Here is a 12,896-nt window from a genome sequence, read left to right as displayed (position 1 = left end):
TGGAGTTAAAACATGTATACTTGACAGTGATTTATGAAGCATTTCTTGATTGACTTTTTGATATTAGCATGAATCTACAATAATAGGTAGCATGTGACTATGACTTGATGGACAGAAATATTGCAGTTTTAGTGGGTATTATCCCTTATAATATAAGAAGCATAATATATATATGACCACACAAGTTGTAAACACAATAATTCCAATTAGAGAAACAAACATAGTATAACTTTTGAATGATTAGAATAAAAAATAAATATCTCACTAAATCTTTTTTTTTAATGCATCCTTCCATGCACTTTACATTATTTTCATGTAAGTTTACACATCGTATATTAAATTTACCTTGTATTTAGCTTTTTTATAACTCACCAAGCAAAGATTCTAGAGGCTGCAGAGATGCGACCATTGTGATAGAAAAAAAAGGACCTGGATTAATAGCAAATAATTTCATTCCAGTTAATTTATTCAGAATTTATGATCTGGAGATGTAATAACATGGTGCACAGTGGTGAGCCTATAAGTTTTGAAATAAAAAAAAAGTTTGACTCAACTGAATCAGGCATTTGTACCAGTGTGAGTGCCTCTGTAATGTGACCTTTAATTCAACAGTAATTTTTTCAATGAGGCTTGGGTGTTTACTAATGAAATGTATCTGAGGACTTCAAGTAAAATAGTAGGAAAACTTCCGATTAGGAGTAGGATCACCCACATGAAACGTAGCTGTTATAATAACTGGCAATGATGATTAATTTCCAGTATAAGGACCTATAGTGACTCTATCCAAGAGATAACAGTAATGCCATAAGGGATGTGACACTTATAAAACACTGTAACTGAATAACCCATGGGACTTGTTAACCAAAGAACATAGAGGACACATAATGTTTCTTCTGAGCATTGTGATCATGCACCAAGGCTGTCGGATCTCTCTCAAAATGAGTAGTTCAGGGAATAAATTACTTTTCAAAGGAAAGTTAAATCAGAACTTAAACATCCTGAAACCCTGACTTAACAATAGACCCCTTGGCTTCTTTAATTAAAAAAAGTTTGAAGGAGCAATGTTGTACAGAAACCATTTCCACGGGTGTTGTTAACCACAACTACCAATCAGAAGGTTGTTTAGAAATAGCAGACAAGTAAATGGCAGTGCTGATTAGTTGCTGTAGTTATTAGAAATGGAGCTTTTTGTACCAGAGATATTATCATATCGCTATACAGATGACTAGGCTGGAAGGTGGCAGAATTAAATATATTCTCTTATGTAACTAGAATGACTGGCATATTTGAAAATATAACACAAATCAAACATTTTTTCACTAATCTAATGCGTTATCATTAGCTTCATCGGGATATATGGAGATTTTCTCAAGATCCTATTTTAATAATGTGAGGCCCATTTAATAAAGGTAGAATTTTAGTGGTATTAGAGCTTGTTGAAACCACTAATTTTCTCTAGAAACCACAAATGCAATGAAAGTTATAAAAAGATCCGAATAAAAAATGTAAAAATGGTAAAATATCAGAGTGAGCTGAAAAAATTACGAAAAAAATAGCCAAAAACCTCTAAAAGTATGAATGGTTAAAAAAAGTGTCCAATATGATCAGAACAGCTCCCATTGACTTCCATTGGACCTCAACTGCTTTTACTTGGAGAAGTTTGTAATATATTTTATGTGTTTTTAACACTTAATAAATCTCAATTTGTTTATAGTTTTATAGATAAATAAAAAACACAAACTTTAGAGAAAAAATACCATTTGTGAAAAAAAGGGAATACAATGATAGTAAATAGGGCCAACAGTTTTGTCTAAAGTCCTAACAACAAAATAATAATATTCTTATTGGTTGCTGAGTTTAACTGGAGAGAGTATTCCACAGCTAAAACCCCCCCCCCACAAAAATCTGGTAATCAAAATTGTGTATATTTGACCTCTTAAAAGGAAACTGATATTATATTCATGATGTGATTTTACTGTTATGTTACATTCAATTACATTCCGTTCAAAGTTTTATTTTGAAATTATTTTAGATTTTCTTTAAAGCAGTGGTTCACCTTTAAGTTAACTTAAACTTAGCATGTATTACTTACAATGTATTAGAATGGCAAATTCTCAGCAACTTCTCAATTAGCCTTCATTATTTATTTTTTATAGTTTTTGAATTATTTGCCTTCTTTTTCTGACTCTTTCCAGCTTTCCAATGGGGGCACTGACACCATATACAAATCAAATGCTCTGTAAGGCTACAAATCTATTGTTATTGCTACTTATTCCGTGTCTTTCTATCCAGGCCTTGCTTATTCATATTCCAGTCTCTTATTCAAATAAATGCACAGTTGCTAGGGTAATTTGGACCCTAGAAACCAGATTGCTGAAACTGCAAACTGGAGAGCTGCTGAACAAAAAGCTAAATATCTCAATAACCCCAAATACTAATAAATGAAAACCAATTTCAAATTGTCTCAGAATATTACTCTCTGCATCATACTAAAAGTTAATTTAAGGGTGGTGCGTAGGCAGCCATCTTAATTTGTTATGCAACACAGCCAACACAGCACAATGCAAGTTCTTTCAGGTAGCTACTGTCAAAGCTTTTCAATTTTTATCTCTCTGTTGTTAAGGACAGATCATTTCTGTCTCTTGTTTTGCCATACTCTGTCTTCCCTGTACTCTCTGTGTGTACCATACTCTGCCTGTCATATACTCCCAGTGTGTGTCTTACTCTGCCTGCCCTATGCTCCTTATGTGTGCCATACTCTGCTTGCTCTATGCTCCCTGTGTGTGCCATACTCTACATACCCTATGCTCCCTGTGTGTGCCATACTCTGCCTGCCCTATGCTTCGTGTGTACCATACTCTGTATGACCTATGCTCCCTGCGTGTGCCATACTCTGCCTGCCCTATGCTCCTGCGTGTGCCATACTCTGCCTGCCCTATGCTCCCTGTGTGTGCCATACTCTGCCTGCTCTTTGCACCCTGTGTTTGCCATACTCTGCCTGTGCTACAGTATGATCCCTATGGAACATAAATCTGCTATTTGTTCTGGGGGTTTGTTATCACTTGAAAATAATTGTTGGGGGTCCCTAAGGTGTTTAATCCTTTGCTAGGGGGTACTGAATTATAGCAAATACAAAAGGGGGGTTGTGGGAGCACTCACATTGCTAAGTAGAAATGTATATAAGTATAAGGGAAGTGCTACTGACATAACCAAGAAATGTATATAAGTATAAGGCTCATATACCTCAGCAACCGCTCCTCCTCTGCCTCGCCATTCTGTCAATCCTTGCACTGGCTTCCGTTACCTTTCAGAATCAAATTCAAATAAATAACACTGACATAAATAAAAAACACAAACTTTAGAGAAAAAATACCATTTGTGAAAAAAAGGGAATACAATGATAGTAAATAGGGCCAACAGTTTTGTCTAAAGTCCTAACAACAAAATAATAATATTCTTATTGGTTGCTGAGTTTAACTGGAGAGAGTATTCCACAGCTAAAACCCCCCCCCCACAAAAATCTGGTAATCAAAATTGTGTATATTTGACCTCTTAAAAGGAAACTGATATTATATTCATGATGTGATTTTACTGTTATGTTACATTCAATTACATTCCGTTCAAAGTTTTATTTTGAAATTATTTTAGATTTTCTTTAAAGCAGTGGTTCACCTTTAAGTTAACTTAAACTTAGCATGTATTACTTACAATGTATTAGAATGGCAAATTCTCAGCAACTTCTCAATTAGCCTTCATTATTTATTTTTTATAGTTTTTGAATTATTTGCCTTCTTTTTCTGACTCTTTCCAGCTTTCCAATGGGGGCACTGACACCATATACAAATCAAATGCTCTGTAAGGCTACAAATCTATTGTTATTGCTACTTATTCCGTGTCTTTCTATCCAGGCCTTGCTTATTCATATTCCAGTCTCTTATTCAAATAAATGCACAGTTGCTAGGGTAATTTGGACCCTAGAAACCAGATTGCTGAAACTGCAAACTGGAGAGCTGCTGAACAAAAGCTAAATATCTCAATAACCCCAAATACTAATAAATGAAAACCAATTTCAAATTGTCTCAGAATATTACTCTCTGCATCATACTAAAAGTTAATTTAAGGGTGGTGCGTAGGCAGCCATCTTAATTTGTTATGCAACACAGCCAACACAGCACAATGCAAGTTCTTTCAGGTAGCTACTGTCAAAGCTTTTCAATTTTTATCTCTCTGTTGTTAAGGACAGATCATTTCTGTCTCTTGTTTTGCCATACTCTGTCTTCCCTGTACTCTCTGTGTGTACCATACTCTGCCTGTCATATACTCCCAGTGTGTGTCTTACTCTGCCTGCCCTATGCTCCTTATGTGTGCCATACTCTGCTTGCTCTATGCTCCCTGTGTGTGCCATACTCTACATACCCTATGCTCCCTGTGTGTGCCATACTCTGCCTGCCCTATGCTTCGTGTGTACCATACTCTGTATGACCTATGCTCCCTGCGTGTGCCATACTCTGCCTGCCCTATGCTCCTGCGTGTGCCATACTCTGCCTGCCCTATGCTCCCTGTGTGTGCCATACTCTGCCTGCTCTTTGCACCCTGTGTTTGCCATACTCTGCCTGTGCTACAGTATGATCCCTATGGAACATAAATCTGCTATTTGTTCTGGGGGTTTGTTATCACTTGAAAATAATTGTTGGGGGTCCCTAAGGTGTTTAATCCTTTGCTAGGGGGTACTGAATTATAGCAAATACAAAAGGGGGGTTGTGGGAGCACTCACATTGCTAAGTAGAAATGTATATAAGTATAAGGGAAGTGCTACTGACATAACCAAGAAATGTATATAAGTATAAGGCTCATATACCTCAGCAACCGCTCCTCCTCTGCCTCGCCATTCTGTCAATCCTTGCACTGGCTTCCGTTACCTTTCAGAATCAAATTCAAATAAATAACACTGACATTCAAAGCACTTCATAACTCTGCCCCACCCTACATCTCTGAACTCATCTCTATATACTCACCCAATCGCTTACTACGCTCCTCTACTGACCTGCTCCTCAACTCTTCTCTCATTACCTCCTCACATGCTCGGATTCAAGACTTTGTAAGGGCTGCACCCCTCCTCTGGAACTCTCTCCCACGGTCTGTCCGACTTTCTCCCAACCTTTCTGCTTTCTAGAAATCTCTTAAAACGCACTTCTTTCGAGAAGCCTACCCTCACTCTGCTTATCTACCAAATGCAACACCACATACAGTACCACATTTCTCGCCCACTTACTTCTTGCCCACTCCCACACCTTGTGTATTACTCCCTTCCCTTTAGACTGTATGCCTATGCATAGGGCCTTCCTCACCTTCTTGTACCTGTATTGATTGTGATGTATGTAACTCCATATGTTCTATGTATATAAATCATATGATTTAGTTGTATAACCACATTTAATTTACAGTGCTACGCAATATGTTGGCGTTATATAAATACATGTTAATAATAATAATAAAATTAGGGATGGGGAGGGAAATCGGGTGACTCTTTATTACAAAACAAGGAAGTAAAAAATGTTTTCCCTTCCCACCCCTAAGTTGCATATGCAAACTAGTTTTCGGTTTGTTATTCTGCCAAATCTTACGCAAAGGATTCGGGGTTTGGCCGAATCTAAAATAGTGGAATTGGTGCAACCCTAACTAATAATAATGAAAAACTTTAAAAACTTTAAAAGTTCGATAACCACTAGTGAACAGAAAATAAGAAAACCTATAAAAGTCATAATTGATCCAATAGGATCAGTGCAGCTGTCATTAAATATTATGGGACCTCAACAGCTTTTATCTGGCAGTTTGGTATTAGAGTTCTTCATGGTTTTTACACTTAATAAATCTCACATTTTTCAAGAGATTTGTGAAAAAAATTGAATGTAAGTAAATAGGCCCCTTAGAGTTCACTCTCCCAGTAATTCGATGGAGACAGTTCCAAGTGCTATAGAAGTTATAAAGGCTTATAGTTGAAATAAACAAACTGTCTAATGGCCTAATTGTCCCACTAGGGCCTGAGCCTACGAGGTGATACTCTGGTGCTTTGGCAGGCCAGTCTGGCATTAATCTGCTCTCATGTTGTTTCTTCAGACAAGGCAGTGAAAGTTCCAAGGCATATTTTGATGTTTATGAATAGGGATGGGCGAATTTGACCCGTTTCGTTTGGCCAAAAATTTGCCACCGGCGAAATGTCACAGGCGCCCATTAAAGTCTATGGGCATCAAAAAAAAATGTTGTTGCGGCGACATTGTTTTGACGCGCGTCTTTTTTTTTTCTTCTTTTGACGCACAATGCCATACAAGTCTATGGGCATTTTTGAGGCGAAACAAGGCAAAAAAATTCGCCCATCCCTATTTATGAGAGAACCCAGAACAGCACAAGCAACAAACGGCCTCCTCTAACAATGGAGGTCAGGAGATTTTATGCTTAAATTTCTGTGGAACTATCAAGAAAGTCGGAAATGAGTATTGTATTGATGGGTTTCAACATGGCCCAAATGCTCATCTAGCAACTGAAGAGTTTGGTAATTCAACTCCCAGGTAATTACCACATCTGGACACACAGATAATGCTCAAACTCCGAAGATAAGATTTATTGAAAGGTGCATCAAACTACGGATTAGCAAAAAGCAATCACATAGGTCCGGACAGTTGCTCGGCGCTCTTTACACTGTGTTATACAATTTCATACTAAGATCAAAACATCATCAACATTTTTGATTATGTAAAATATTTTATTCAATTTCATAGGTTAGCACATCACATATTTAATTATTGCTTATTTCTCATTGGGGTTTTTATACAGACATTATCTCAGTCCCAAAAAGAATTTAAAAAAACTCAAGAAATTGCAGACGTATAGTATCGTTGAGAAAACTGAGCTGTTTTCATTAATTGTGTTTCAATGTCCTTGATAGTATCATGGCTTCTTGGTAAGAACCACATAAAACAGCAAACACTTTCTGTTCTTATTTTCCAAATGCAATATCACAATTCAGCAGTATTAAGATTTAACTCTATAAAAGCAAGCAAAAGCAGCTTGACACAACAAAATAAGAAATACAATTATGCCTAATCAACCACTAATAGTTGATCAAAAGAATGTTATGGGAAAGTTAACAATGGTGTACTTAAATTGTTTGACTTTACTCATGTTATTGACTACACATGTATAGGCTTATTTATCAAAAAACAAGATTGTGAGGTATTAGAGGTTTTTTCTACTTTGAATAAAACTCACAATTTAAAAAAAACTTGAATGCTTGCTTATTTATTAAAAAATCGGAAAATAAAAAACTAGATTGAATAACAATCGTAGAAAAAAACTTGAAAACCTTGTATTTGTGAGTTTACAAGCTTAAAAAATGTGAATCTCAAATGAAAAGAAAAATGGTTTGAATTTTGCTTAGAACAAATGCCATTGACTTCTACGAGAAATCGTAAGCTTTTAGATGCAAAGTTCTACATTCTAGTTTTTGTGCCTAATAAATACCAAACATTTGAGCTTTTGAAATTATAATTCAAATTTGTGCAAATTGAAACTGTGTCAAAACTATGTCTCACATAGGGGCAAATTCACTAAGGCGCGAAGCGCCGAACGCTAGCGTTAATTCGCTAGCGTTTGGCATTTTCGCTACTGCGCAAATTCACTAACGAACGCTGGCGTAGTTTCGCTAGTGTTACTTCGCAACCTTACGTCAGGCAAATGTTCGCTAGCGACGAAACTACGCAAATTCACTAACTTGCGCAGTGTAGTGAACGCTACCTTTTACGCTAGACTTCCTTCGCCACCTCAGACCTGACGAAGCGCAGGATTGTCTTAGAAAAATTTTTTCTAAGTCTCAAAAAACGCTGGCGTGTTTTCTACATGATGGCTGATAGGCTGAAAAAGATCGAAAATTTTTTGGGGCTCCCCTTCCTCCCCCCTACATTTCCTGACTCATGGCAACTTACCTAGACAGTGGGCACATGTGTAGGGCAAAATAAAATTTTTATTTGCAGATTTGAAGGTTTTCTAGGCATTTGTAGTGCAGATACGTGTTCCTCCATTGAAATTTGAATTTCGCGCCGTATGCAAATTAGCTAGCTAGCGCAACTTCACTTTATATAGCGAATCAATGCTAGCGCAACTTCGCAACCTTACACTACCCCTGTGCGCAACTTCGGATTTTAGTGAATTTGCGAAGCGCTGGCGAAACTACGCCTGGCGAAGTGCGGCGAAGTGCGGCAAAGTTGTGCCTGGCACAACTTCGCATCTTAGTGAATTTGCCCCATAGACTCCATTTTATCCAAATAATCCAAATTTTTAAAAATGATTTCCTTTTTCTGTGTAATAATAAAACAGTCGCTTGTACTTGATCCCAACTAAGATATAATTAATCCTTATTAGAAGCAAAACCAGCCTATTGGGTTTATTTAATTTTTAAATTAATTTCTAGTATGAAGATGCAAATTACGGAAAGATCCGTTATCCGGAAAACCCCAGGTCCCGAGCATTCTGGATGACAGGTCCCATACCTGTAGTAGTAAAGTATAATGTAATTTAAAGTTGAATAGGGCTTATTAAAGATAATTTCTGCGTTAGTCTTCCTAATGCACTTTTAATCTCTCTATTCCTGAGGCTGTAAATTATGGGATTTAATAAAGGTGAAATCACAGCATAGACAACAGAAACAATAGTATTTGAGTCAAAATGTCATGAGTTTAAGTGAAAGTACGCAAAGCACAGAGTTCCATAAAAAATACAAACCACTGTGAGGTGGGATGTGCAGGTTGAGAAAACTTTGAGTTTTGTGTTTTTTGTCTCCATCCTCTGGACTGTGTGGAAAATATAAACATATGGCAAGAACGTACAAAGGAAAGCAATTAGTGCTAAGAAACCTCCCAACACAAATAGTAGGAGCATGTTGGGGAATGTATCTGTACATGAAAGAGCCAACAATTGTGGAACATCACAAAAGAAATTGTAGATGGTACTTTGGCCACAAAAAATCAATCTCAGCATGAAAAGCATGTGCACTAAAGAGTAGCTTGATCCTAAAAACCATACCACAATAATGAGCTGGGTACATGTTTTCCAACTCATAATTTGTATATATTGCAAAGCCTGACAAACTGCAACATATCTGTCATATGACATCACAGCCAGAAGAAAACACTCATAACTACCAAATACCATGAAGAAGATCGCTTGAGTCAAGCAAGATCGGTAGGATATAATTTTCTTCTTAGAGTAGAAGTCCAAGAGCATTCGTGGACCTGTGACTTGAGAATAGCAGATGTCCACACAGGCCAAATGTCCAAGAAAAAAGTACATTGGAGTGTGAAGATGGTTATCAGTAATGATGAGGACCAGGATCAGCACATTCCCAATCAGGGTCATCAGATACATAAGGAAAAATACAGAGAAGAGTTGGTGCTGAAGCTCTGGAAGGAAAGAGAGTCCTTGCAGTGTGAATTCTGATACAACTGTTAGATTTTCCATCCTGAGATAATGAAGGAATAAGGAAAACATTATATGGGAAACATCTAATTGTCAATTCCTTCACATGCTTTTGCTGAAGAACACAAGGACTAGTCACTGTGCCCAGATATAACTGCAGGTTATAAGATAAAAATAGACTGAAAACTTCAGAATCTGCAACAGTGACAAGGCTTCTATCAACTGATCAAATATGAGCATCAATCAAAGCTCTTTAGAAATGGATGGATGGGATTTCAACCCAGAGATGCTTATTGTTTTGTAGAGGCAAATGGATATTTCTGATAACATCCGGATTATTTGCACTTATTCTCTTGCCTGATTCATCAACAACATGATGGTTACAATTGAAATGCAAAAGAAGCCAAGATGACATTCATAAATACCCTCCCTGCATGAATCCCAAGAGCTTCTTTAATTTCCCAGTGCAGACAAAGGATCCCATAACTATCTATAACCCAAGTGACTAAGTTCTCATGCTTATCTAGCAGCTATGGACAAATAACATCCAAACAAAATGTTTTTACATTTGGTGCTAATTGTTTTTAACATTCAAATATACAATAAACAAGTGATGCTTGGAGACATGTATAAATTAGACATGACAAAATGGCTATATCATTTGGCATAATAGCCATACCGTATGTGGTACCCTGCAACACGTTACAATATGGTAACAATATGGTAAATTAAAGTTACATTCTTCTGCAATTTAATGTGCAATTGTAGCTGGACTGAGTTTTTGCACCACTGTATGGGCATTAAAGACTGCTTGCGGGAGATCCATTTTTCCATAAAGAGGATCACCGTACCAGAGGCCACAACTTTAGACTTTCATTCAAAACTTTCATTGGAAGCAACGTAGGTGGTTCATCATAGTGAGGACAGTGAGGTTGGGGAATGCACTGCCGGGTGATGTTGTGATGCTGATCACACCGCACTAACAGGTCTTTGGTGATGAACAAAAAAATATATTCGGTCACAAATATATATTTATATATATTAATCACAGGAAACTGGTGCACTCCAAAATGCTCGTTGAATGTCTAGGTGCTGGTTAAATGAAATTCATCATACAAACAAAAAGAACCGCACTCACAGGACTTCCTTGGTGAAAAAAAACAAATTTATTTTGACGTTTCGGCTTACAACTTAAGCCGTCCTCAGGAAGTGCCAAACTACAAACAAACCACCCTTCAAACACATGTGACGTCATAGTGGGAGTGTTTACCCCAGGGTAACCATGTACTGTCCCCTAGCAACCGCAGTGATCATGTTGGAAAAAACGTGAGTGACATCACCCATGTGTTACATAGTGGCCTTTAGTATATGCCCACCATGTTAAGTATATCGTGCGAGTGAAATTAAAATGAGGATTGGGTACCAGATGTCACGATCCGCCTTCCATTCCAAACCTGGAACCACTTACCCAGCGCAGAAGCCAAACAGCCCTCGCCTTACTCAATCCCTCGATATCGCCCATACAAAGGTGCATGCTACCACAGTGTAAGTAGAAAGACCCCCTGTGTACCCATTGTGTGGCGCCTCCACTATCCCGTATATATATATAAGCATAAAGAAAAACCGCACCAACAGGTCTTTATACAAAAATAAAAAAAACTTTTATTGATCAACGTTTCGGCTCGACTGCTGGAGCCGTCTTCAGGAACAAAAAAATTGTGCATACCTACAAAAAAAACTTAAATACCCCCATTGCGCGCCAAAAGGGAAGTGACGAGTGAAAGTGGGAGTGTACAATGTGTATCAATTAGTGACATAATCCCCTTCATCTTTAATAAAAAAATAAATAAATAGATAAATAGCCATCCGTAATAAGTGTTATACAGTATCCCTGATCTGCGTGCCTAGTGCCAAGTGTAAGGTTAAAATCATTAAAAAAACACAAAGATCGGTAGGGGAGACGGCTCGTACATACCTCCCTTTGTATGTCGCGACATACAAAGGGAGGTATGTACGAGCCGTCTCCCCTACCGAATGGGCGCAGTCCGTGTTAGCTTCACATATACATGTGAAGGTAGTACTCATGCCGATCTTTGTGTTTTTTTTAATGATTTTAACCTTACACTTGGCACAAGGCACGCAGATCAGGGATACTGTATAACACTTATTACGGATGGCTATTTATTTATTTATTTATTTATTTATTTATTAAAGATGAAGGGGATTATGTCACTAATTGATACACATTGTACACTCCCACTTTCACTCGTCACTTCCCTTTTGGCGTGCAATGGGGGTATTTAAGTTTTGTTTGTAGGTATGCACAATTTTTTTGTTCCTGAAGACGGCTCCAGCAGTCGAGCCGAAACGTTGATCAATAAAAGTTTTTTTATTTTTGTATAAAGACCTGTTGGTGCGGTTTTTTTTATGCTTATTACTATTGATATTTATAACCAGCACACAGGCATTGCTTTTTGGTTATCCGTGTGCACTATGCCTAAATATATATATATATATATATATATATATATATATATATATATATATATATATATATATAGTTTCAGTGAGTATATGGAGGGGTTGGTGGTGTGAGTGTGTGTAAGTATATATGATGGGTTTCATTTGGAGAGGTTGAATTTGATGGACTTGATGGTCTTTTTTCAAGATTATCTGTAATTATCAGTATTTTAAGTAAAGGGGCCACTTCCTTAAGATTTAAGTATTCTGCTAATGGTTCAACTGTATGAATTCCAAAAGCCCAGCCCAGATAATTTGAATGGCTAATGGGGTTTAAATGATTATCAAATGACACAAGGTTAATCCATTAACATAACGTTGAAGGAGGCCCAGCAGAAGATGTGTGTATTCATAAAGAGAACATCCATTAACTTTAAGCTCTCAACATATTCTCCGCTGGCCATTGTGCCATCTTTTCTTCCTGTGGTTGCCTTGGGCTGGGACATAAGCATTTCTAGCTACTTCTTTAGTTTAACTTTCCTTGTCCTTTAAACTTCCCATTCAGTGCTGCTCATTCCTGCCTCCCATTCCACCTCAAGCACTGCTGTACTTATTGACATAGGGGAATCTTGAAGCTGCCACCAGGTCTACTTTTGTATTTATTTGCCTTCTTCTTCTAATTCTTTCCAGTTTTAAAATGGGATCACTGACCCCATCTAAAAACAAATGCTCTGTAAAGCTACAGATTTATTGTTATTGCTACTTTTTATTGCTCATCTTTCTATTCAGTCTCCCTCCTATTCTTATTCATTGCTATGGTAATTTGGACCCTAGCAACCAGATTACTGAAAATGTAAACTGGAGAGTTGCTGAATAGTGATGGGAGAATTTGTCCCATTTCGCTTCACTGAATTTCCAGTGAAATTTGTGAAACAGCAAAAAATGGCACTGGCATTAAATTCAATGGG

The 12,896-nt window shown here is 37.3% G+C and overlaps 1 protein-coding gene across 1 annotated transcript; it reads right to left on the bottom strand.

Moving 5' to 3' along the window:
• Positions 1-8,721: 8,721 nt before the first annotated feature.
• LOC108701935 (olfactory receptor 1G1) lies at positions 8,722-11,553 on the bottom strand. The gene is made up of 2 exons (XM_041576313.1): positions 11,444-11,553; positions 8,722-9,511 (listed from the first exon to the last, which is right to left on the bottom strand). The coding sequence occupies exons 1-2, from the start codon at positions 11,551-11,553 to the stop codon at positions 8,722-8,724; spliced, it is 900 nt and encodes a 299-aa protein (XP_041432247.1).
• Positions 11,554-12,896: the final 1,343 nt, after the last annotated feature.

This window comes from Xenopus laevis, chromosome 9_10L (genome assembly GCF_017654675.1).
Source record: "Xenopus laevis strain J_2021 chromosome 9_10L, Xenopus_laevis_v10.1, whole genome shotgun sequence".
Classification (NCBI taxonomy): domain Eukaryota; kingdom Metazoa; phylum Chordata; class Amphibia; order Anura; family Pipidae; genus Xenopus; species Xenopus laevis.
This window is presented reverse-complemented; position numbering and strand designations above follow the sequence as displayed.

Coding starts and splice junctions, on each gene's coding strand:
- LOC108701935 (XM_041576313.1), bottom strand. CDS start 11,553: ATGAGTACTACCTTCACATGTATATGTGAAGCTAACACGGACTGCGCC. Junction 9,512..11,443: donor GTCGCGACATACAAAGGGAG/GTATGTACGAGC, acceptor TCATTATCTCAG/GATGGAAAATCTAACAGTTG.